Below are 27,591 nucleotides of genomic sequence, written 5' to 3' on the forward strand. Positions count from 1 at the left end.
TTCCCCCATCCTGGTTCTGGCGGTGGACACCGCCAGAAACAGGCTGGCGGGAAGGCGGTCGGAATCCCCATGGCGGTGCTGCAAGCAGCGCCGCCATGGCGGGTTCCCTGGGCCAGCGGGAAACCGGCGGGAAACCGCCGGCTCCCCTTTTCCGACCACAGCTTTACCAACGCAGTCAGAATCGCCCAGGAAGCACCGCCAGCCTGTTGGCGGTGCTTCCGCCGCATTCCGCCATGGCGGTCATGGACCGCCAAGGTCAGAATGACCCCCCTAGTGTCCTAAAAATTTAGCACTGCCATGGGTTTCACTATTGGTGTCATTGCTATTGGATTCATATTGTGAGGCAGGAGATCAGACTCCAACTGGTGACACGAATCCAGGATAATTTGCCTATTTAGCTGAAAGTTCTTAATCACATCCCTCTTCTCCATGGTGGCAAGGTCTGGAAATGGCCTGAATACCTGTTGCCATTGTAGAAGGCCGGCTCTCTATATACTGAAGAAAAAAGACGTGCACTGTGCAGAGTTCAAGCAACCCCACTTTGGTAACTAGAAGTAAAAAACACCACCTAATGCTCTGTTTGTATAGTAGTGAGGGGGAGCAATTAGATTTACTTTAGGATGTGCTAAGTACTTGTTGCACTCACAGTATCAATAAATGTGGACACACACTCAAAAGAATAACTCAAGACCAATTTACAAAAATACTTCAGATTTTTATAAACATTTTAACCATGATCATCAAAATTGGGTAATTACTTTTTAGTTATGGTTTTTCAAAGTTTAGCAAAAATAGGTGGTCATTATGACATTGGCAGTCTTTTCCGAAGACCACCATGGTGACGGCCGCCAAAAGACCACCGTGGAGGCGGAAATCCACCTGCCAGATTATGGCACACAAACACAAAACCGACAGAAACCAGCCACAACAACAATTCCATCAGATCCAACGGAGGCAAAACTTTGTCGGACACACCACCCTCCCCGCTACGCCAGCAATACACTGCCCTCCAAATTATGGACCACGAATCACCACAACGGACACTCAACAGTGGTCAGCCATTGCAGTAGAATTGGGTATCCAACACCAAAAGAAGCCAACATTGGCCAGACTGAAAAACCCACACCTGACACATATACACACACTTTACACACCCACCAACAGCACTACACAACACATCCCCACACAACCCACAATCCTTTGCAAACATGAAAAACTAACTACATCTTGCCTGCAAAAGATAATACAAGAACTGTACATGCAAACCGCAGCCACCTATTTACCTTTCACGCATCACACACCACACACCATACCCCAACACCTATCACACTGCACAACACACACTAAATCCACCACATGTCCCCACAGAAGAATACTCATTTCACAGATGAGGAGTTGCAGGTGATGGTGGAGGAAATCGTCAGGATAGAGCCACTGCTGTTTGGTGCACAGGTTTAGCAGATATCCACTGCCAGGAAGATGGAGATATGGCAGAGGATTGTGGACAGGGTGAACTCTGTGGGAACATATCCACATGCAAGGGACGGCATTTGCAAGAGTTAGAACAACATACAGGGGAAAGTGCTTGCAGTGACCTCCGGGCACCAAGTTGCCATTATGAAGACTGGCAGTGGACCCCCACCTCCTCTCCCACAGTTGACAGCATGGGAGGAGAAAGTCTTGGTAATCCTACATCCTGAGGGCCTCACTGGAGTCACTGGAGGGCTCAATTAAATTTATTTAATTGAGGTCGCTGTGCCCACCGAATTACAGTGGTTGGACCAAAGGTATGTGTCCTGGCTTTCTTTGCTCCTGGCTTATGTTGCTATTGAATTGCTCTGCAGATAGTTCTCGGTGTGTGGTATGTGTGTATAGTGTGCGTTGTGTGTGTGGGTGTGTCACTCTCCCCCCCCTCCCTTGTGTGCTATGCAGCCGTACTCACCATCGGCGGCAGCGTTGCTGCTCCTGAATGTCATCACATACAGCATCGGCAGGAATTCCAGTATGGGTTCCATGGCCGCCGCGAACTCCTCTGTGTCCTCGGATGTGAGTGTCTCCTTTATATGATTTGTTTCCACCAGGCTTTTGGTGGCGGTGGTCCCGCCCCAGAAATCTTGGCTGTCTGCTATGTCATAATATGGTGGGCGGGTTGCGGTGTTCCGCCAGCCTTAAGATGGCAACTACCGTACTAAGTGGACAGACTGCACTGGCGGTTCGGTGGTACTTTGGCTGTCTATGGGAGGGATCACCGCTATGGTCATAATTTGGCAGTATTCACCACTAGCCTGGCGACGGACCTACAGCCATCACCGGCTTGGTGGTAAGCTGACTGCCGATGCCATAATGACCACCATAGTCTTTTTGTGCTTGTCAGAAATGAGGTCTCTAGTTGGCAGAGGTATACACCTTTGTCCAAGTAGGGACCACAATCCTAGTCAGGGTAAGTCACACACAATCCAAATTATCCTGTACCCACCCTCTGGTAGCTTGGCACTGAGCAGTCTGGCTTAATTTAAAAGGCAATGTGTAAAGTATTTGCGCAATAAATCATACAGTAACACAGTTAAAAAATACACCATGAAGGTTTAGAAAAATATACAATATGTGGTTAAATTAGGTCAAAAACTATAAAGATTCGAAGAGCACGATTTGAAATATCACTTTTGCAGGTTTAAAAAGAGTCTTAAATCTTAGAAATGAACAGTTGTCTCTTGATTACACAAACTACTTTGTTTGCGTCAAAAATAACACGTATGGGGACTGCCGAGGAGGAGATGCGTGACAAAATAGGGTGTGCATCGGATTTTCCGATGCAGCACAGATGGGTCATTTCTTTTCATGTTGCAAGGGGGCTTTGCGTTGATTTTCGGCACGCAGTCTTGGGTCCTCACTGCGATGCAGGGATCTTTTTGACACCCAGGGACGATGTGTGGAAATCCTGGGCGCGCAGGAAGAAGTCACAGGTGTTGCATCGATCCGGTATGGTGATGCATTGAACTTTCTGTTGCAGAGCAGGCGCTGTGTCGATTTTCCACCCGGGGAATCAGCTGCGTCATTCCGATTCGGCTGTGCGTCGATCCAGTAGGGCTGTGCGTCAGACTTTCTATCGAAAGGCAGGCGCTGTGTCTAATCTTCACTCGGGAAGTCAGGCAGCGACCTTCCAGTTCGGCTGTGCAGCGATTTCTAGGTCGCAAAACAGCTGTGCATCGTTTCCAGCAGGGTGCAGGGATTTTCACAGAAGGAGTTTCTTGAAGAGATTAAGGCCCTCATTACGACCCTGGCGGTCGGTGATAAAGCAGCAGTAATACCGCCAACAGGCTGGCGGTAAATACCGCTAAATTATGACCACAGCGGTGCTAACTCCCATAGACAGCCAATGTTCCACACCGACCGCCAGGGCGGAAACAACAGGCACCATGGCGGTAGCCGCCTAAAGCCAGGCGGAAGATAAAGTTCCGCCCACCATATTATGACAACACAAACCGCCACCTTTTCTGGGGTGGTACCAACGCCATCAAAAGGCTGACGGAAACAGTGCACAGGAGTGAAAGGACTCACTATTGGAGACATAGGGAAGAATTACGCCGCCATGGAACCCGAACAGCAACTTTTCCCTATGATCTTCTACGTCATGCTCCACCACGAACACCAATGCCGGCGAAGATGGCGACGGTGAGTACAGCCGTCTAGCACACAAAGGAGGGGGAGAGGAAAACGAGAGTGACACACACACGCACAACACACACACACGCCTGTAGGAGGCTGCCCTGGCTTATAGTGGGTACCTTGTGGTACTTACACCTTGTGCCAGGTCCAGTTATCACTTATTAGTAGATTAGAGGTGTTCTAGCAGCTTAGCCTGATAGAGGTAGCTATAGCAGAGCAGCTTAGGCTGAACTAGGAGACATGCAAAGCTCCTACTATACCACTTTTATCACTTAGCACTACATCATTAGAAAACACAATACTCAGAGTTACTAAAAATAAAGGTACTTTATTTTAGTGTCAATATGCCAAAAGTATCTCAGAGGATATACTCCCTTAGGAGGTAAGTAATATACACAAAATATACACACACAAGCCAAATCAGGTAAGTAAACAGTTAGAAAAGTAGTGCAAACAGTGTAGAACACAATAGAATGCAATAGGGAGAAATAGCCCTAGGGGCAGCACAAACCATATTCTCCAAAAGTGGAATGCGAACCACGAATAGACACCAGGCCTAGTGTAGTGTGTAGAGGGTCGCTGGGAGTGTAAGAAAACACTAAGGGTGTCCATGATACCCCACCCCAAGACCCTGAAAAGTAGGAGTAAAGTTACCCCAGAAAGACAGTAAAGTTGAGAAAGGGGATTCTGCAAGGACAACAACTGACTGCAAAACACTGAAGACGGATTCCTGGACCTGAGGACATGTAAAGGAAGGGGACCAAGTCCAAGAGTCACGCAAGAGTCCGGGGGGGGCAGGAGCCCACTAAACCCCGGATGAAGGTGCAAAAGGGCTGCCTCCGGGTGGAAGAAGCCAAAGATTCTGCAACAACAGAAGGTGCCAGGAACTTCTCCTTTGGTCAGAAGATGTCCCACGGCGTGCTGGAGGATACAGAGTTGTTTCCACGCAGAAAGACCACAAACAAGCCTTGCTAGCTGCAAGAGTCGCGTTGAGGATTTTGGGTGCTGCCGTGGGCAAGGCGACCCCCTGTGGGGGCAATATTTTTTTTGTTGTTGTAGGGTTTCCCTGGGGGGCCCCCAAGGAAACCATACAACAACAAAAAAAAAAAATATATATATATATATATATATATATATATATATATATATAGATCTATATATATAGATAGATATATCTATGTACATGGATATATCTATAGATAGATCTATAGATATATATAGATATATGTATATATATATAGATCTATCTATAGATATATCTATGTAGATAGATATATATATAGAGATAGATCTATATATATATATATATATATATATATATATTACTTTTGTCAATATGTGTGCCACATATAAAAGTGATATATATATATATATATATATATATATATATATTTGCCACCAGTTGTCTTGCAGTTGCAGCTTGCGTCTGCAAAGCAATGCACATACTTCAACTGACGCTTTTCAACTGTAGCTTTTAGGCAGCAATAAAAAAGTCAAGTAAGTATTGTGACTATGTTTCTGCTACAAAAGGGTCAGACTTGTCTAGTGGCAGTTGTAGTGCCATAAAGAAGCGCAGAAGGTTTATATGCCTACTGCAAAGAGCAAATCTGTATTTTATGTAAATAACTGAGTACATTAGTAAAGTCAGCCATTACCTGCGCTATAATACCAATGAAATGTATGTGCGGGGTGGAGGGCGGCTATGGAGAGATGAAGGGCACTTTTGCTGGGTGGTAATGAGGGAATCCGAGGAGGAGGGAGTGGGAGCACCAATAATGATTGTTGGACTGGGCGCAGGAGGTGCTAAAGACTGTGACGAATGGTATGTGACAAGGTGTTTTTTTAGTGTCTTGAAAGAACGTGCTGATTGAGGGAAGAAGCGCAGGTAAGGTGGCCTCTACTGTTGCACGTATCTCACACACACCATCGATTTTGTGACTGTCTACGAAGGCTAGTGTTTTAGAGCAACAGTTTAGCCAATAGCAGAGATGGCATCTTGATGGATGACTGCTGCCGGCACTCGGGTTATAGAGAACAGATCTGACATAGGATCAGAGACTGAGACATTAGATACTGAGACAGCATCTGAGGGATAGGACAATGGCGCAGTTTCTGGGAGTGATTTTTCAGTCGGAGGAGTCCCATTCGATAACCCCTCTTCCAGTACATTATGATGGAGGTGATGAGGACTGTCCTGCTGTCCCTTCGCAAGCAGTTTGTGCAACTGGGTAATAGTGGGTTAGCCCAACCCAGAGAGCTGGTGAATGCGGCGGCAAGCAGAGAGAGAGAGAGAGAGAGTGCTCTCTTGGGAGCTCCCCAATTATCATATTGTGGAGACATCAAACTTATCTATGGCAAAACAAACTGGTTTTGTAAGGCAGGCACCTGTGTTTTTGGTCCTGGGTTCGGCAGCCATATAGAGAAACACTAAACCCAAACATTTCTGGAAACTAGACATTCGGGGGAGTCCACAGAGGTGTAACTTGTGTGGATTACCCAAAGTTTTCTTACCCAGAATACCCTGCAAAGCTGAAATGTTGAAAAAAAACTCTATTTTTCTCGCATTTCTGTCATACAAACTACAGGAATATGCTGGGATCCACAAAATTCCTACCACCCAGTGACTCCTCACCTGTCCTGATAAAAACACTACCCCACTTGAGTGCCTACACCTAGTGCCTGCGTCAGGAATGGATCACCCCAGGGTCAACAGCTGCCTCATGTAAGGACCAACATTGACCGTTGTGTGATCTATTCCTGTCGCGGGCACCAGGCCTACCCACACAAGTGAGGCACCGTTTTTATCAGGAGACTTGGGGGAATGCTGGGTGGAAGGAAATTTGTGGCTCCTCTCAGATTCCAGAACTTTCTGTCACCGAAATGAGAGGAAAAAGTGTTTTTTTGGCCAAATGTTGATGTTTGCAAAGGATTCTGGGTAACAGAACCTTGTCAGAGACCCACAAGTCACCCCATCTTGGATTCCCCTAGGTCTCTAGTTTTCAAAAATGTACAGGTTTGGTAGGTTTCCCTATGTGCCGGCTGAGCTAGAGGCCAAAATCTACAGGTAGGCACTTTGCAAAAAACACCTCTGTTTTCTGTCAAAAAATGGGATGTGTCCACGTTGTGTTTTGGGGCATTTCCTGTCACGGGCGCTAGGCCTACCCACACAAGTGAGGTATTATTTTTATCGGGAGACTTGGGGGAACGCTGGGCGGAAGGAAATTTGTGGCTCCTCTCAGATTTCAGAACTTTCTGTCACCGAAATGTGAGGAAAACGTGTTTTTTTAGCCACGTTTTGAGGTTTGCAAAGGATTCTGGGTAACCGAACCTGGTCAGAGCCCCACAAGTCACCCCATCTTGGATTCCCCTAGGTCTCTAGTTTTAAAAAATGCACAGGTTTGGTAGGTTTCCCTATGTGCCGGCTCAGCTAGAGGCCAAAATCTACAGGTAGGCACTTTGCAAAAAACAGCTCTGTTTTCTGTCAAAAAATGTGATGTGTCCACGTTGTGTTTTGGGGCATTTCCTGTCGCGGGCGCTAGGCCTACCCACACAAGTGAGGTATAATTTTTATCAGGAGACTTGGGGGAACGCTCGGTGGAAGGAAATTTGTGGCTCCTCTCAGATTCCAGAACTTTCTGTCACCGAAATGAGAGGAAAATGTGTTTTTTTAGCCACATTTTGAAGTTTGCAAAGGATTCTGGGTAACAGAACCTGGTCAGAGCCCCACAAGTCACCCCATCTTGGATTCCCCTAGGTCTCTAGTTTTAAAAAATGCACAGGGTTGGTAGGTTTCCCTAGGTGCCGGCTGAGCTAGAGGCTAAAATCCACAGCTAGGCACTTTGCAAAAAACAGCTGTTTTCTGTCAAAAAAATGGGATGTGTCCACGTTGTGTTTTGGGACATTTCCTGTCGCAGGCGCTAGGCCTACCCACACAAGTGAGGTATCATTTTTATCAGGAGACTTGGGGGAACATAGAATAGCAAAACAAGTGTTATTGCCCCTTATCTTTCTCTACATTTGTTTCCTTCCAAATATAGGAGAGTGTAAAAAAGACGTCTATTTGAGAAATGCCCTGCAATTCACATGCTAGTATGGGCACCCCGTATTTCAGAGATGTGCAAATAACCACTGCTCCTCAAAACCTTATCTTGAGCCCATTTTGGAAATGCAAAGGTTTTCTTGATACCTATTTTTCACTATTCATATTTCAGCAAATGAATTGCTGTATACCCAGTATAGAATGAAAACCAACTGCAGGGTGCAGCTCATTTATTGGCTCTGGGTACCTAGGGTTATTGATGAACCTACAAGCCCTTTATATCCCCGCAACCAGAAGAGTCCAGCAGACAAAACGGTATATTGCTTTCAGAAATCTGACATCGCAGGAAAAAGTTACGGGGTAAAACATAAAGAAAAATGGCTGTTGTTTTCAGCTCAATTTCAATATTTTTTTATTTCAGGTGTTATTTTCTGTAGGAAAACCTTGTAGGATCTACACAAATGACCCCTTGCTGAATTCAGAATTGTGTCTAGTTTTCAGAAATGTTTAGCTTTCCGGGATCCAGCATTGGTTTCACACCCATTCCTGTCACTAACTGGAAGGAGGCTGAAAGCACCAAAAATAGCAAAAATGGGGTATGTCCCAGTAAAATGCCAAATTTGTGTTGAAAAATGTGGTTTTCTGATTCAAGTCTGCCCGTTCCTGAAAGGTGGGAAGATGGTGATTTCAGCACCAGAAACCCTTTGTTGATGGCATTTTCAGGGAAAAAACCACAAGCCTTCTTCGGCAGCCCTTTTTTCCCATTTTTTTGGGAAAAAACTAAATTTTCACTGTATTTTGGCTAATTTCTTGGTCTCCTCCAGGGGAAACCACAAACTCTGGGTACCATTAGAATCCCTAGGATGTTGGAAAAAAAGGACGCAAATTTGGCGTGGATAGCTTATGTGGACAAAAAGTTATGAAGGCCTAAGCGCGAACTACCCCAAATAGCCAAAAAAGGGCTCAGCACTGGGGGGGAAAAGGCCCAGCAGCTAAGAGGTTAATTAAAAACAAATTACTTACCTGTACTTACCTGGGGTGGAGTCCCCCATCCTCCGGTGTCCCTTTAGTGTGGGTGGGGGTGTCCCCGGGGCTTGAGGAGGGCACCTGTGGCCCTATTCCATGTTGTTTAACCATGGAAATGGGTCCACAGGTCCCCTAATGCCTGGTATGACCCAGGAGTTAAAAGCAAACTTTGCACCATTATTTAGCCCCTCCTCCCACCTTTGCGTCATTTTAGCATGAGGGATAAATATGGAGCTATGCGGTTAGCACCATTTTTTAGATGGGAACGCCTACCTTGCATCTCATTGACACAAGGTAGGTTCATGCACCTAAAAAATGGTGCAAACTCCAATATTCTGACGTTACACGGGTCTAACGTCAAAATATAAATATGGAGTTACTTTTGTGCTGAATTTGTGTAAAGAAAAATGACACTAATTCAGCGCAAATGGAGTATACATATGCCCCAGAATGTTTAGAAGTAGGGTAATACAGAGTTTGCTGTGAAACATCAAACAGTATAAAAGGAGAAGGATAGTACTGAAGAAAAAAAAAAACACATTGAGAGTGTGGTTGATAAATCGTTTGCCCTGAACCATAAACTATTTATCTTGATATTAAACAGAATGAGAACACTGAATAAAAAAAGTGTTGTCTAAAAAAGAAAAAGAAGCCAAAAAGATTTTATTAATGAAAGTAATTTTTGCAAAAGTTTCAAAGGAGAATGGAAGCATACATCTAGTATTAAGGCTTTCTTTAATGAAAAAAGCTACTTTCTAGATAACATGTTATTAGATGCAGGTAAAAATGGCAGATCCATTGAGGTAAAAGATGGTACTCCAATTGCAAAAGAGGGGTTCACTGATATAATACACAGCAAATATTGACCCACAGAAGTATCGATACTTTAATATTGCTATCCTTTGAGGATTCGCACCAATTAGTAGTTTGAGATCCAAGTCCTGTGAGTTTGTTTAGCCGTGGCCTATTATGCAAATTAAAATGTTCCATTAGTTGCAGTCACAAAGGAATAGCAATACAGACAAATAGTGATGATGAAATGCCCTGCAAAATTGATGAGATGCATCCTCTTATTTCAATATTTCCAATAATGACAGTTAGGCCCATATTTATACTTTTTTACACAAAACTGCGCTAACGCAGTTTTGCGTCAAAAAAATTTGCGCCGGCTAAAGCCATTCTGAAGCACCATGCGGGCGCCGTATTTAAGCAATGACGTTAGCCGGCGTTAGCTGCCGGCGCTGCCTGGTGTGCGTTGAAAAAAACGACGTACACCAGGCAGCGCCGGCGTAGGGGGATATGGAGCTTGGGCGTGAAAAAATGGGGCAAGTCAGGCTGAGGCAAATTTTTCGCCTCAACCCGATTTGCGCCATTTTTTTCCACTCCCAACCCCCATAGAAATGACTCCTGTCTTAGCAAAGACAGGAGTCATGCCCCCTTGCCCAATGGCCATGCCCAGGGGACTTCTGTCCCCTGGGCATGGTCATTGGGCATAGTGGCATGTAGGGGGGCACGAATCAGGCCCCCCTATGCCACAATTTTTGTAAAAAAAAAATACTTACCAGAACTTACCTTATTGTCCCTGGGATGGGTCCCTCCAGCCTTGGGTGTCCTCCTGGGTTGGGCAAGGGTGACAGGGGGTGTCCCTGGGGGCATGGAAGGGCACCTCTGGGCTCCTTCCGAGCCCACAGGTCCCTTAACGCCTGCCTTTTCCAGGCGCTAAAAAACGGCGCAAAAGCGGCCGTACGTCATTTTTTTTGACCCGCCCACTCCCGGGCGTGAATTTTGCCCGGGAGTGTAAATACGGCGCACATGCTGCGGAGTCACTTTTTTAGACGGGAACGCCTACCTTGCATATAATTAACGCAAAGTAGGTGTCCACGCTAAAAAAGGACGCAAACTCCATGGACTTTGGCGCTAGACGCGTCGAACGCCAAAGTATAAATATGGAGTTACTTTTGCGTTGGAATTGCGTAAAAAAAAACAACGCAATTCCGGCGCAAACGGAGTATAAATATGCCCCTTAATCTTTTGCCCAAGAGTTACAGGGAACAGTGATGGTGAAGTTTTGGGTTTTTTCAGAATGAGATATTGGACTCATTAGAGGTGTTGGGCAAGTTAAAATAACAGTGAATTCAAACGCAGTGTTCCCCAAGATCTCCCAGTATAATATGGCCCCAGAAGTGATTGCAGGAGTTACACCTGTAATTGAAAATTTTGTTGAGCAAAGAGTTCTGAAGGAAGTCATGGGAAGTCCGTGTTATCTGTATTATGGGATTGTGGAAGCCCAGTGGAAAATACCCAATAGTTCAAGTATGAGAAGAGTGAACAAGATTGTCGTTCAATGTTGTCCAGTGGTACCGAATCCTGCTGTTATTATGTTTCAGATTCGTCGTGAAGCAGACTGGTTCTCAGTCATTGACTTGAGTCAGGCATTCTTTTCCGTTCTGCTCCAGGAGGATAGTCAGTTTTTGTTTTTATTTAAATTTGGAAGCCGTGTATATTCCTAGTGTCACACTCCACAGGGGTATACCGAGTCCCCGTCATTTTTAATCAGATTTTGAAAAAGAATTTGGAGTCCCTGAACATGCCAATTCATTCAGTCTTAGTCCAGTACATTGATGACCTGATGGCTGCATCAAACCCATGGGAAGCCTGTAGGAGAGATACCATTGCCTTATTGAACCATTTGGGTGAAAATGGGCATACAGTTTCCCCTTGCAAAATTACAGTACTGTCAGAAAGAAGTGAAATATTTGGGTCATCACATAGAGAAAGGAGCAAGGAAGGTGTGCCAAGAGAGAGTTGAAGCAATCATGCAAATGAATCCCCCAGTGACACAGAGATGTCGTAATGTTTTTGGGAGTGGTTGGCTACTACCGCCAATGGATTCCAAGTTTTTAAATGATTTCCAAATGCTTACAAAAGTTGACACACATGGAAATAACTGATCCGGTGTGACTTGCTGACGCTTGTTTGAAAGCCTTCACTGAGCTGAGAGAAAGCCTATGCAGAGCCTCAGTTCTGAGAATGCCAGATTACAAGAAATGTTTTTCATTGTTTTGTCATGAACGTGATGGTTGTGCACATTCAGTTTTGATGCAGTTACATGGAGGGGTCCAATGACTCTTTATTCTGCTAACCTTGATCCTGTAGCTGCTGCTTTGGCCGGCTGCTTGAAATAGGTCACAACAGTGGGTGTCAGCACTGGACAGTGCGAAGGCATTGTCATGGGTCATCCTTTGTCCATTTTTGGACCCCACTCTGTGGATGTTCTTTTGACCAGAACTAAAACCCAGTATTTGACCAATGCTTATTTGACCCATTTTGAGTTCCTGATTTTAGGTTCTCCATATATGAACATTAAACGTTGTAATGTACTGAATCCGACAACCCTTTTACCAGTGGTTAGGGAAAATGTAAATGATGAAAATGAAGTGAAACTCGACGGTCTCGCTGTGACTGAACTATGCATCAAACCGAGACCCGATGTTCAACATACCCCATTAGAAGAAAAATATGTCATATTTGTTGATGGCTCCTGTTTGAGGGCTAATTAAGGAACTCTGAGGGCTGCTTATGCAGTTTGCACAGTCTCAGGAGTGATAGAAGCTTCATGACTTCAAGGAGTAGATTAAGCCAAGTAGCCGGATTAGTGGCTGTTACTAGAGCATGTTGTGCCTCTGAACAGCTCAAAGCGAACAGTTTCACTGATAGCTAATACACGTTTGGTGTGGTTCATCACTTCAAACATTTGTTGTCCCCGAGAGGTTTCATGAATTCTTCAGGATAGCCAATCCAAAATGGTGATATAATTAATCAATTGTTGAAAGCATTACAGTTACCAGTGAAAATTGTAGTTGTGAAATGTGTAGCAAATCAAAAGTCAAATGATTATAGCTTGTTGAGGAATGCCTGTGCTGATCAAGTAGCCAGATATGTGTGCTACACTGCACATCCTTTAATGAGGAATGGAGTGATAGAAGCAGCACCAATGAGACAAACCAAAGTTTTCTGATGACAGCAAATGACACTTGGGAAGAGGTGAAGAGGTTACAGGAGGAAGTTACTGAAAAGGAATGCAGAGGTTGGAGTAGAGCAGGTTGTGTTCAGAGAGATGAAGATGATGCTTGGGTTTCAAATGATGGTGTTGCCAAATACTTTGTTGCCTTCAATGGCAAGGTACTATCATGGGCAGCTGCATCTTGGCAGGGACGCAATGATCAGGACATTCAAACAGACATGATGCAACCCCAGATTCAGACTTGTTGCAGAAGCAGTGTGTCACAGATGTGTACTATGTCAGCAGATGAACGTAGGGAAACACACTGTGGTTAATTGATTCACATAGGTAAATGAGGTGGACCTTTCAACAGAATGCAGCTAGATTTAATTGAGATGCCTGTATGCAATGGACTGAAGTATGTGTTGGGGATTGTGTGTGTTTTTACATTGGATTGAAGCTTACCCAAAACGCAGAAATGATAGCCTCACTGTTGAGAAGCTGTTGTTGAGAGAGTTACTTCCGTTTTTCAGATTCCCGACTTCTCTGGAATCAGACTGAGGATCTCATTTTAATAATGAGATTATCAAACTGTTGTGTGCGGTATTACAAACTGAGCAAAGACTTCACTACAGTTACAGACCAGAGGCATTTGGATTCGTCGAGCAGATGGATGGAACTTTGAAGTCTCGATTGGTAAAGGTGTGTGCTTCTACAACATTGCAATGGCCTGATGAATTGCCACCTGTTCTGATGAGTATGTGTAGCACTCCTGACAGGAAACAGGATAACTACATGAGATTGTCATGGGACGTGCCATAAGATTACCAGGCGTGCCTGCAAATGCTCTTGTGAACATTATAGATGACTTAGTGCTGGATTATTGCAAAGGACTAGCTGGAGTGGTTCGCTTTTTGTCTCATCAGGTGGAAGAAGCAATGGTTCAACCAGCGTAGAAGCAGTGTCATGACTTGAAGTCTGGTGACTTTGTGTTTGTCAAAAACATGTGAGAAAGACTTGCTTAGAGCCACAGAGGAAAGAGCCTTACCAGGTCACTTTAGTGACCATGTGTAGGAAAGTACCATCTTTCTTGGCATGTTACCCCCAATTTCTGCCTGTTTGTCAGTATGTTTTGCCTGTCTATCAGGGATCCTGCTGGTCAGGACCCCAGTGCTTAAAGTTTATGGCCTAATGTGTGTGTTGTCAGTAGTGCTTAACTGTGTCACTGAAGTTCTGCTAACCAGTACTTAAGTGCTTATGCTCTCTCGGCTTCCAAATTAGTCACTATAGTTTAGTGACTTCATACTCCAATTCCAATTGGCACACTGGACCCCCCCTTATAAGTCTCTAGTATATGGTACCTAAGTATCCATGGCATTGGATCCTTATGGGCTGCAGCATTTCTTTTGCCTCCCATAGGGAGCTCAGACAAACCCTTATTCAGGACTGTCACTGCAGCCTGCGTGAAATAGTGCACACACTATTTCACAGCCATTTTCACTGCACTTAAGTAACTTCTAAGTCACCTATATGTCTAACCTTCATTTACTGAAGTTTAGGTGCAAAGTTACTAAGTGTGAGGGCACCCTTGCACTAGCAAAGGTGCCCTCACATAGTTCAGGGCCAATTCCCTGGATTTCATGAGTGCGTGGATACCATTACCCGCGTACACTACATATAGGTCAGCACCTATATAGTTTCACAATGGTAACTCAGAATATGGCCATGTAAGGTGTCTAAGATCATGGAATTGTCCCCCCATTCCAAATCTGGTATTAGGGGGGCAATCCCATACATCCTGGGGGCTACACCATGGACTCCCAGTACTGCCAAACCAGCTCTGAGCCTTGCAATGCAGCTACAGCTGCTGCCACCTCACAGACAGGTTTCTGCCCTCCTGCGGTCTGAGCAGCTCAGTCCCAGGAAGGCAGAACAATGCATTCCCTTTGGAAAGAGGTGTGAAAGGCTTGGGAGAGGTAGCCTCCTAGAGCCTTTGGAAATGCTTTGAAGGGCACAGATGGTGCCCTCCTTGCATAAGCCAGTCTGCACCAGTTCAGGGACCCCCAGTCCTTGCTCTGGCATGAAACTGGACAAAGGAAAGGGGAGTGACCACTCCCCTGTCAATCACCGCCCCAGGGGTGGTGCCCAGAGTTCCTACAGTGTGTCCCTGGCGTTAGCCATCTTGTTTTCCAAGGTGTGGGGACACTCTGGAGATCTCTGAGTGGCCAGTGCCAGCAGGTGACGTCAGAGACCCCTTCTGATGGGTAGGTAGCCAATCCTCCTCTAATGGCTATTTATGTTCTCTCCTGTGGGTTCCTCTTCAGATTCAGCTTGTAAGTTCCTGCAGGAATCCTCTGAAACCGCAGACTGCGCCAGGAACCGCTGTAACTACAACAAAGTATCCAGAAAGGCTACTGTGACCCTGCAACTTCAGCTCCAGCCAGCAACTGCAACATTTTCCAAGGTGTGCCCACTCTGAGGACTCCTTGTCTTCACCCTGCACCAGAAGAACCGAAGGAATCTCCCGGGGAGTGGCGGAGTCACTTCCCTGATCCAGCAGGCACCATACAAGATGACAACCGGTTCTCTGGGACTCCTCTCCTGATGACAAGCGTGCTCCCTGGGACACAGGTGGTAGACCCCTTTGACCCAGACTGTCCTAAGGTACAGCTGTCTAAATTTGGCGGGGGTAAGAGCCTGCCTTCCCAGTTTGCGACAGTACCCCTGTGCACCGTATCATCTCTAGCTTCTGGGGCCTCTGTGCACTTTTTCCAAGAATCATTCGTGCACAGTGTGGCCCAGGTCCCCAGCACTCCATCCTGCGACGCACAACTTGCTGAGTTGTTCTCTGGCGGCGTGGGACCTTCTTTTGTTGTGCTGCACCACCTGCAATTTGCACCTTCTTTGTCCAGATGTCCTGTGACTCCTGTGGGTTCTGCCTGGTCATCTGTGGGCTCTCGACTGTGTTGGGAGCACCCTCTGCCTCCTCAGTCCGAGTTGAGGCCCCCAGGTCCCTCCTAGGTCCAAGCAGCACCATTTTGACACAAAACGCAACCGTGCTTGAACCAAGGCTTGTTGGATGAATCCAGCACCGCAAACTGCCTGCATCCAACATCTCGACGTGGGACAGCTCCTGCACCATGCAGGAACCCGCAGCCATCTTCTTTGGTACTCTTCTGCGGACTTCTTCCAACCAGAGAATCCTCTTTTGTACCATCTTCTAGGTTGGCAGGGGCTCCTGTCCTTCCTGGAATCTTCTGTGACTTCTGGACTTGGTCTCCTCTCTTCACAGGTCTTCAGGTCCCGGAATCCATCTTTTATTGTTTGCAGTCTTACTTGGTTCTTGCAATAACTCTAATCACGACTTCTAGTGTGTCCTGAGGAAACTTGCATTACTTTACTCCTACTTTCCTGGGCTCTGGGGATGGGGTGTTTTACTTACCTTTGGTGTTTTCTTACACTTCCAGCACCCCTCTACACAATACACTTACCTAGGGGGGAATTCATGATTCGCATCCCACTTTCTTAGTATATGGTTTGTGTTCCCCCTTGGCCTATTGCATTCTATTGTATTTTCTAATGATTTCACTATTCTATGACTATTTACTTACCTGATTTTGGTCTCTAGTGTATATATTGTGTATAATACTTACCTCCAGAAGGAGTATTGTCTCTAAGATATTTTTGGCCTTGTGTCACTAAAATAAAGTACCTTTATTGTTGGTAACACTGAGTATTGTCTTTTATTGTGTATAAGTACTGTGTAACTATAGTGGTATTGCGCTAGTTTAGCCTAAGCAGCTCTGCTACAGCTACCTCTCCACAGCCTAAGCTGCTAGAACACTGACTACATTTCACTAAAAAGGGATAACTGACATTCTGGAACTTGAAATTGCACTAGAATTGAATTATGAAATAACTTTACCAATTAATTAAGTGAGACATTATATGCTGGAAGTGCTAATCAGTGATTATCAAATGGCTATTTATTAGAGACATTTCTCTTTTTAACTCTTTGAGAAATGGTGTTAGTGAAAACTTGATTAATGTATTAGAAGATCAAGAACTGTTGTAAATAAGTGCAAAAAGACTTTGGAATATTTTTGATTTTGCTTTGCTCATGTTAAGCAAAAAATGCAATATTTTTTTTTTATTATTGGACTGATTTTAGATAAGCAATGAATCTGGATCAAGGAAAACAGAGTAAATGTAAATATGTGTGTATTTGTTTAGTTATAGCATGTGTGATTGTGAGTATATTAGTATTTTGCTGGATTGAGCGTGTCAGTGAACGACAATTTAGGAAGCACAGTTACACCAGTGTACAAAGCAAGATCAATTGTAAAGGGATGAAAGCTTGCTTCATCTTTACAACTCAAAGGGAGATTTGTCTTCTAATGTATGCTACAGATTACTGTATGAACACATTGAAATGATAGATGTGCTTGATTGTTATGTGTGTCCACAGATCCCTTAATCTGTACACGTATGAATTACATACCATAGTCTGTCTTTGACCTATAGTATAAGGTACAGCCTATTACTAACACATCTACGTAATCAGGAGTACATGCAATACTTTTATTGGAACTTTGATTTAGTCTTTTCTTTTTTGCCCATTAATCAGCATTTGAGTTGCATTGCTAAGGCAAAGAACCTTTACATAGTAAGAGGTTTCTTTGAACCTACATGAACCTTTTGCACTGCTTATGCCCACAAGAATAACCTGACATGCACACTCATACAAATAGAAAAGGATTTCATAAATCAAGTAGATGACAGAAGAAAGGCAATGAAAATGAAAATAGAAAATTGCATAGTTTTACAGGAATGGCAGAAAAATGCTACACATCTTCCAGGTGGTAGTACACAAGGACGCTTAGCTTTAGATTGGTAACATGTAGGGAAGCTATGTATATATAGGCTGCAGTCAAAGACTGATAATACGTTTATAGGGACTAGTGAATGTAGACATGTTTTTGTTTAAGAGTACTTGAACTTTTATGCTAAACGGACAAGACCCAGCCATACCAGGTGTTTAATTAATCTGTGGGAGTAATGCCTTTCACAAACTACCGAAAGATTGATATGGTATATGCTATTTAGGGGTAGGTTTTCTGAAAATTTACCATGTGGAAAATGTTGACAATCCAATCTGGAAAGGGAAATCTAATATCAGGACAAGGAGATGAGCGAATGCAGCAGAAATTACAGGTGACATTTCTGATGCAGTGATTCCATCTGTGGTTATGATTCTGAATGACATCAAGATAAGAAAGTTGTCAACAACTGTAGATGAGATGTCAACTGATTATGCAGGTGCTATCCTACTAGTGGATATGGAAATGCTTGCTGTGAGATTAATGGTTTTGCAAAATCGCCTTCCCTTAGGCATCCTTATATCAAAGGAAGGCGAAGTCTGCAAAGTTTTTACAGGTGCAAAATTGTTGCACCTACATTCATGATAACAGTAAGGAGATTCATATCTAACATGACAAATCTGAAAAATGACTTGAAAGATCTGAAAGAGAAAAATGTCTGGGAATCTATAGGTAAAGGAATTTTGAAAGATGGATCCTGGTTTGGAGATTTAGGAAAGGGAATTGTGAGAATGATCCTGAAATCTTTACTGATTGTGACTGTGTTTATTATTGTTGCACTTGGGCTTTACAAAGCATATCATCTTTGAAAGAAACAAAGAGCTAAGAATAAACAGAGGAGGGAGGAGATTGAAATGGAGAAAATGAGGTGCAGTTTTTGCAAGAACCTGAGGAGATTTGAGAATTTCAGTAGACCAAAACCATTATGTTATCAAACAACCAGGCTTTTAGCTGTGTTATTGTAAATGAGAGTGTCCTTTCTACGACGGCATAAATTGCCGTCAGAGGAGGGATTGTTAGAGCATAAATTGTATTAATACATTAGTGGACCGGAATTCAGCATTAAGCGACGCTATAATTGCATATAAAGGCCTATCAGAGATGAATTAATTTGTCATGTAAAGTGTGCATGTTTGAATTATGATGGACGTTGTGCCTACCCACATTGAGCATCGTGTTTATTATGGAAGACGTTGTGCCTACTTAAGTTTATTAAATGCTAACTTGATTTAAAACAATATTGAGAAAAACATATTTTTTGAATGAAATATGATTAGAGAATAATTACAAGTTATGTTAATCTATATGACTTTATTAACGTGAAGCAATATGTGTGCAGAAAAATATATGGTAATTTCAGTCATACTTAATGTTATGCGTCGCTCAGAAGGAAAGATGACTTCACATCTACCCTGAGAAGATTTGGAGATGTTGCAAACCTAATGGGTGTTTCAAATTTCATTGAACATCAGTCATTTTACAACATATGGTTCTACACAGTGGACCAATTATATTACAATGGACATTTCTAGGTAGGCAAAGACGTTTGAAATGTTCAGTCAGTTGTTATTTGCCACCATGCTCTTTGAATGCATCTGCTGCTAAGCTCCCACTTGATGCTTCTATTGTTAAGTCATTTATTTATTTCTAAATTGCTCTTTGAATTTAATTGTTAACTTGCCCCATGCCCGTTCTTCACATGCAGCTCATGTTCTGCATTTTCCGGATGATGTGCCTCATGTCTTCTGCCGGATCTGACGTGATTTCTGATTTGCTTGCTGTTTGCTGGGAGATGTATAAAAATTACAATGTTATTTTTCCCCTTTCCTTATTTTGATTAGTTTAGCAAGCTGACACCTTTTTCTTTTTCTTTTTTTGTAGTTAGCCTAATCTAACCCAAGATAGATGATTTTTCCAAATTATTTTTGTCTTTTTTTCGTGCTTGCTTTTGCCCGATTGTGTTAGTCCGTTCGCACAAATGCTTGTTCTAATTTGTGATAAGAAGGGAATAACCATCCCTTTAAAGTTGATTAATAAATTTTTACAAACCATCCTCCTAATGTTGATAGATTAAATATTTTAATCATCCTCTAAAATTTTGATTCAGTGATTGCTGTTCATGAACCATCCTCTTAAATTGAAATGTTGGGTGGGACAACCATCCTCATAAAATCTATATTTTTGAATTTGAAATGTGACTATTGACTGATGTCACCATCAACTGATTTGAAAACTTTGTATGTTGCACAATTATTATCTTTGCTTGTTTGCGTGATTTTGTTCGAATGTTTAATGGTCTTGAAGTTGAGTAGATTAAACTTGTTTTGCAGATTTGGTCAGCCCATGGTTTTCCTTTATTTGTATTATTTGGTTGTGTGCACTACTTACATGACTTTGGCTTTGTGGTTATAATAAAGTTTAAAAACTTTTCATTACTTGGAGCTTTGTATCTATGGCCAATTTTGGTTATGGTGTTTACATTTGTTGTTGTTTTGATTGCGATTTGAATTGAATGTATTTGATTTTATCATGCTCTTCACTGGGTCCAAAGATCCTATCAACCTCGGTTGATAGCATTTACGAATCCTGACCCGGAGGAAAAAACGCGCTTACATATCTGAAACCCACAAGCAACAATTTCCGCATGCAGCAAAAAAAGACGAACAGTGTCAACTGAGTAATACGAACTGCACATAAAGAGAAACTATAAAGAACTTTCATAAAAATGTTGTATGCTGGGGTATACATAATAATGTATGGAACACTGCATCACTGGCACTAATCATATATAAGTACGTAATATCAACCTCAAAGAGATCACTTGATGTTGTAGAGCTGACTTTACAGATTTGTGGAACGTCATGGAATGGAGATGTGCCTTTCTGCAGCCCTTATCTCAAGTGCAAGTGACGGTTTTGTATTCTGTGTAAAACTCATACTGAAGGGTTTATATCAATATTGATGCTACTTCCACAACTCCTACGATGTTGACGACATGTCACCACTACTCTGTGCAGACTTATAGGATCTCTGAAGAATCACCTTCAAGCTTATATTAAAACAACCAAAACAGTGACTAGATAGCGCTTGTTTGCTCTACTTAGCTAAAGTAACCCTTTCAGACTAGATAAAGGCACTTCTGTTCATGCATCTGACCACCATCACTGGGACAATCTGTAGAAAAATGAATGGCAAACTGAATCTACGCTTGCAAATCCCATGACTCAACCAGATTTCCTAGTGTACAGGAAGTTCAGACATTAGGTTTATGACTCTTACCTGATAGCACAAGGTTCGATGTTCCATACAGCACATCATAGATTTTCAATTCCGACTGGACAGTTTGAAGGAGCTGTTGGTTCTCACTCAGCTGCTGTTCAAAGATGGCTGCCTTATGCCGAAGTCTTAAAAAAGGAAAATCAGATGTTAGGGTTAGTGTCATTGGATGCAGCTTATACTTTCAGTGATCAGCTTTCAAGTCATTTGTAATAAGCAAGTGCCTCCTCAATTACTTTTAAAGCACATTGGCCAGTTCCACTATTCACAATGGGACAAAAGGTCAAGATTGCATAGTGTGGTACTGATCTACCTTATAATGGTAACCCGCAGCATTACAACTGTAAAGGATAACTGTCACCCTAAAATTGAGCACCTTTGACTTGGTAGCCCACTCCGGGATACATATCCTGCCAACAATCTAGAATGTTCAGACAATTTATCTCTGCCAGGAGAAGAGCTATAAACTTTACAGTGGGTGCATCGGTGCGAGAGCCCAGAGGTCTGTGGTGGTCCACTTCACCCCAATGACATTTGTCTAAATGCCCACGGGGGAGATTGTGTCTTCTCCTTTCATGCTTATCTGCATCTTTGCTTCTCGATTGTTCTTTCCATTTGTCATTCTGGAAAATGTGGGATTTCTGGTGGTCAGCATGTGGATGGCTGGCACCTGCTGTTGGTTTTGAAGAAACCAGTGTTAGTGACTACATGTGCATCTTGACCACAAACACTGTTGTTAGTATCCATGGAGTTCCAATGTCATTTTTGTGTGTACAATTCCTATCTAATCAGCAACATGTTGGATACCAAGGTTATAATAAAGAAACATTACACAGACAAAGGCATACTAACTAATTTAAGGCAGATACCAGGTGGTTTACATGTGAAACACCTAAACATAAAACAGATACGTGACAAGGTCTTTCACAAAAAAGATACTCTTTTAAAACATTGTAAAATATGTTTATTCAATATTCCTAAATCCAAACTTGTCATACTTGGTTACTGTTGTGATTGGCAACTCAATTACAGATAGGCTTAGAGTCAACATTTGTTCTGTTGGCTAACCTGCAAGGTTTAAGATCCGGGTTCTAAACCTGACTAGGGTACTTGACTGAAAACATTTGAAAGTCTGGAAAATGTCTTATCCTCCCTCTGCCTAAAACTGGTAAATAAATGTAAGATCACTGTGTCATTCTTGGGTGTACACTCCCAAGTGACGTAAATTATTTTGCATCGTCGTCTTCTCCCAGTGTTTTGCTGTGCCGAAATTTGTTTGCTGTAAAAAAAGCAATGATCGCACATAGAGCTTCATCTTCTAAGTTATAAACTGAGTGAGGTGTACCAATGCTTGGAGCGGCATCTCTTTGGAATACTGTATTCACATGATTTCTGTAAGTGAAAAAGTCATGTGACTATAATTACATGGTCAGCGGGGGCCTTGGCTTTAGTAATCCAGGTGGATGACTATCTGCACTTTGGAGAGATCCCTGTCTACCTGTGCTGTAAGTCCAGTTTGCTAGGGCTGTGGTTGTTTAAGGCAGAACTGAATGCTGTGCACAAGTGATGTTCTTTTCAACTGCTAAGCTTTCACTTTTTTCATACTTTCTCAATTTCGAATGCAGACGCTTGTTTGTGAAATAAAACAAACCAGATGCCATGCTTCACATGGAAGTCCTGAGCAGGATAATCTAGACATAGTTGCCTCACTCAGGGCTACCGCCAATCTGATCCAGTAGTTCAAGTAGGGGAAGCGCTGTGTGGCCGGAGGAGGGGCAGGAGCCCTTTAAATTTCCATCGCGCTCCCGCCGTCGCGGGAAGCGCTGTGTGGCCGGAGGAGGGGCAGGAGCCCTTTAAATTTCCATCGCGCTCCCGCCGTCGCGGGAAGCGCTGTGTGGCCGGAGGAGGGGCAGGAGCCCTTTAAATTTCCATTGCGCTCCCGCCGCCGCGGGAAGCGCTGTGTGGCCGGAGGAGGGGCAGGAGCCCTTTAAATTTTCATCGCGCTCCCGCCGTCGCGGGAAGCGCTGTGTGGCCTCGCTGTGCGGGGTGCGCGCGGGCGGCGCCCGGGCAAAGCCCGGGCCAAGGGCGGGCCCGTCCTTCGCCCGTCATCAACCGGAAGAGGCCGGCTGGGCCCCCCCCCTAATGTCTACTCCTTCCGCCAGTGGTAATTTCATCTGGGTGCTGTGTCAGATACCTTGTGAGCCTATTATTAAATATGGGGAAAAGAAAGACTAATGTTCAAAAGGGGGAAGGCGGGTCCAGCTCCCTTCAGTCCTCCATTACTAGTTATTTATCTTCTGTGATGGGGGCCATTGAATCTGAACTTGTACATGTAGAAGAAAGGATTGGGGCTGTCCAAAGTACTGTACAACACCCCCCTTTGGAACCCATCGTCCACATTTCCACCTTTCCAAGAACTGGTCCTTCATCACTGATCTTGCCTCTGAATACCAGTCAGTTGGGCGACGATATACTTCCCACTACCGACCGAATCAATTCTTCTCCCTTACTAGTTATTCCTCCTCTTGAAAGCTCTTGTTCTCAGGCCGATTCTCCTCCTTTGAAGAAGAGGAGAGTTGGGAAAAAGCCCAAAAATACAAAAAAGGCCCTGGGCTCCAAAAAGAAACTACATACCTTCCCGGCCCAAAGTGACCAACCCCCAATCTCTCTGGTCTCCTCCCCTGAATGTCCTCTGAGTAAGGATGCTCCTGAAGACCGTTCTAGTATTATTGACTTGACACTCAAATCCTTTTGCACAACTCTAGAGGCAAAAATTTCCACTTTGATCGCTAGGAAGCTTGATTGCTTTTGTAATGACGTGACCAGGTTTTTATCTAGTTTTTTAAAACCAGGTCCATTAAGTACAGGAATACATCATAGCCCTGAACCTGCCTATCAATCCACTCCTCCCTCTACTTTGGTATCCCAAGGAGTAAGTAACCCTTCGCTTGATCCACAAGCCGTCTCTGGTCAAGGAACTCTCGTTGACAACCCTGTATTAGGGCCAACAAGGGAAGTTTATTCCTCTAGGTTGCAAGATAAAGGTCCAAATAAACTTACTAACCATGCAGACTTTTTACATTTACCACCTGACTGCAATCCGTACGTTCTGGTTCTCTCAAACGTTCCTCCTCTGGAGTGCTCCAAACAAGAAGATACCCACTCCCTAATTAGAAAAGCTGGTCACTGGTTGAACTCCAATTTCAAACCTAATTTTTTTCATAATGATAAGATTCTTATGGCCCGAAGAGTGAGGAGGGTAGGATATTCAAAGGAATTGGAGGAGGGAGACAATGTTGTTTTAAATTTTGCTAATCCTCGTTCAGTAGACCATTTTTTGACCAATTTGGACCACTGTAATATGTCAACTAACAGGATTCAAATACATCCCCTGTGTCATTTTTACGACCCTGTGCTCCTACCAAATCGCATTGTCATTAATTCAAGTATTCACAGACCAGACTCAGAAAGGCTTCATTTACAGGTTAATGTACCCTCTAGCAATCGGTCCTCGACTCTTAGTCACCTTGACGTGAACGATTGACTATCGGTGATCCACCCCTGTTCTTCTAACATGGAGAGACCGAAGGCTGGGAACGTCCACGTTGAATGTACCTGGGACACAGGAAAGCCTGTAATGGATCTGCAAGTTCCTATAAATACCAAAGTTCTAATGTCATGTCCTGTGTCTAGACCATTAACCCTGCTTAGCTGGAACATAGCAGGGCTGCGATCCAAAATTGACAATTCGGACTGGAAGAGCTTTATTTCTTCTTACGATATAATTTGCCTACAGGAGACTTGGTCCAAAGATACGTTCCTTCTGAACGGTTTCACCTCTCTGTGTCAGCCGGCATTAACCTCCCAAATGGGGAGAGCTAGCGGCGGCCTTTTAGTTCTTGTTTCCGTACATCTTCCGCTTTTAAATGTGTCCTTAATCTGGTCTTCCCTTTATTTTATGGTTGTCTTGGTCTCTATTAGTGGTCAAAAGGATATCCTCATTTTAAACTTTTACAATAACATTCCTCGGGGCCTCCTTATGGGTCATTTGGAAGAGGTAACGGACCTCATAGATTCTTCACATGTTTTGCAGAATAGTGATCTAATTATTCTATGGGTGGGCGATTTCAATACTCCTCTGTGTAGCAAAGAACACATGGACTTGTGTGCCTTTCCTGCTGAGGGCAGAGAGTCAGTAATTCATTTTAACCATACTACTGAAGGAGATGCCTTAAACCTTTTTACTTGTAAATTTGATCTGGTTCATGTCACTGAGAAATTGGCCCCCGACGCCTGTAATACACCAACCTTTACAGGGAATTTGAGGGGGAGTATTATCGACTTCATACTTATCGGCTTTTCTGATTTTTACGTAATTCAAGAATTTAAGATTACGCCTCATTGTGCGAGCGATCATAACCCCCTTAGCATTATATTGGACCTAAAAATTATCCAGGCATCCAAGAATAAAAGCTTGAGCGCTGCTACTGCTTATAATCCAAATTGTGGCATACGTTTAAAATGGGACAAAATAGATCCAAAAAATGTTAACCAGGAAATTGTAAGAAGTAGGTCTGACTCGATTCATATGTGTTTGTCCCAGCAGTTAGATCCTGACAGCATAGTGCGTGAATTTGAATCTTTAAGCACTGACATTTCACGCGCCCTGGCGGTGGACAGGTCCGCGAAGGGGCCGGTGGCCCACAGATGGTTCGATCCTACGTGCTCATCCGCCCATAAAAAACTCAAAGACGCACTTAAAGCAGTTCCTCTCTCCCGTCAATTAGTTAAATTATCTAGAGCCGATTATAAGGCTGCCCTTGATAAACGGAAATCAGAAATTAGGTCTAGGGCCTGGGGCGAACTTTTGGCTGCATCTGAGCAGAAGGATACTTCTAAATTCTGGAAAGTGATAAATCACTCTTACTTTTCTGACAACAACTCTTTGGCCAATGACTGTCTTATTGCTGAGGACGTCTGGTTAACTCATTTTAGGAAAGTCTTCTGTTCAGGAACTTATGAGAATCCGCATGTAAATCCTTCTGCACTTTTTATTTTAGACTCCAATACTAAGGCCCCAAATATTATTTTTGATCTCCACGAGGTCAAAAGTGCTATTGACAGATCAAGGCAGGGAAAGGCTCCCGGCCCGATGGGGTTCCCGCTGATATTTTTAAATCAGAAATTGATCTTTGGGATCCGTTAGTTACAAATGTGTTGAATAGTGTGGTAAACAGTAACGTGCCCCTCTCATGGAAATCGGCTATTATTGTCCCCATCTTCAAAAAAGGAAATAGACAAGATCCTTCTTGTTACAGACCAATTTCTCTTATCGATTCGACAGCAAAGATTTTAGGTAGCGTGATCTTGTCCCGTCTAGAAGATTGGGTGTCCGAGGCCCAGATTTTATCTCCTATTCAATTTGGTTTTAGACCTGGTGTAGGCACAGTTGAGCAAGTCTTAAACTTGCAGCTGATACTCAGCAAATATGTGATAGTCAAAAAAGAGTCTATTCATATGGCTTTCATTGATCTAACCAGTGCCTTTGATATGGTTAATAGGTCAAAGTTATGGCAAATTTTGGAAGTCTTAGGCTGCGATCCGGCTCTATTGGAGCTTATTAAATGCCTACACACAGAACTAACGATTTCTGTTCAGGCCGGCTCACATGGGCAGAGAACCTCCCCCATCCCGTCAACTAGGGGTGTAAGGCAGGGATGTATCTTAGCCCCTTTTCTTTTTCTGATATACATAAATGGGCTCTATGATTCACTGGTAAAACATGCAAAGGACGTACCGAAGATGGGCCAGAGACTACTTCCAGTTTTATTATATGCTGACGATGCAGTTTTAATCGCTCGTACTGCAAATGGTTTACAGGGACTACTGGATGCATTTTATAATTTTATGTTGAACCTTGATCTAAAAGTAAATTACCCCAAGACTTTCGTTATGATTTGTGGCCCACGTAACACAAAGTCTAAACAATTTACTATGGGAGGGCACACTCTTAATAAGGTCAAATAATTTTGTTATCTAGGCATGTACATGAGTTCTTCTTTGTCCTGGAAGACACACATTAATTTTAAGCTCCAACAGTTGATAAGGAATAATGAAGCAATCTTTCGCTTTTCAAATAAACTAGGCCATAGACCCCCTGCACAGATGAAAACACTTTACAATTCTAAATGCACTGCATCAGTCCTTTATGGGGCAGGCGTCTGGGGCTATAATAAAATACTGTCTCTCCAGAGTGTTGAAAATAAATTCCTGCGCAGATTATTGTTGGTCCCAAAATGCATCGCAAACATAATCTGCCATGAAGAACATGGTCAGTGCTTTTTGGAGGATAGGGTCTTTATGGCTCCCCTACTGCTCTGGATTAGATGTTGGTCAAACCATATGGCAAGTTTGGTCCAAGACTGTATCTCTGATTGTCTACAATTGGAAAATTCAAATAGGATTCCCTGGCTTATGTTTCTGCAAAACTCTTTTGAGAATCTAGGGCTCAGATACATGTTTGATGATCCCCATTTGTTAACCACAAACTCTAGGTCTGTCTTGAAGTCTACTTACTCCGAACATATATCAGAGCTGAGATTTTATAGTTCCCTGAAATTGAAATCCTTTGATTCCTACTCTCGGATTGTGACTGTTCCATGCCTTGAACCCTATTTGACTTGGTTTTCAAGTTTTAGATC

The 27,591-nt window shown here is 43.3% G+C and overlaps 1 protein-coding gene across 1 annotated transcript in view; it reads right to left on the reverse strand.

Annotated features, from left to right (window-relative positions):
• The window catches only part of LOC138292459 (myomegalin-like), a 1,643,599-nt gene that overhangs the window by 260,865 nt on the left and 1,355,143 nt on the right, over positions 1-27,591 (reverse strand). The window contains exon 29 of the mRNA XM_069231077.1: positions 20,894-21,018. Within this exon, the coding sequence (XP_069087178.1) occupies positions 20,894-21,018 (125 nt within the window). The remainder of the gene's footprint in view (positions 1-20,893; positions 21,019-27,591) is intronic.

The sequence above is a fragment of the Pleurodeles waltl genome, chromosome 4_2, assembly GCF_031143425.1.
Source record: "Pleurodeles waltl isolate 20211129_DDA chromosome 4_2, aPleWal1.hap1.20221129, whole genome shotgun sequence".
NCBI classification, from domain to species: domain Eukaryota; kingdom Metazoa; phylum Chordata; class Amphibia; order Caudata; family Salamandridae; genus Pleurodeles; species Pleurodeles waltl.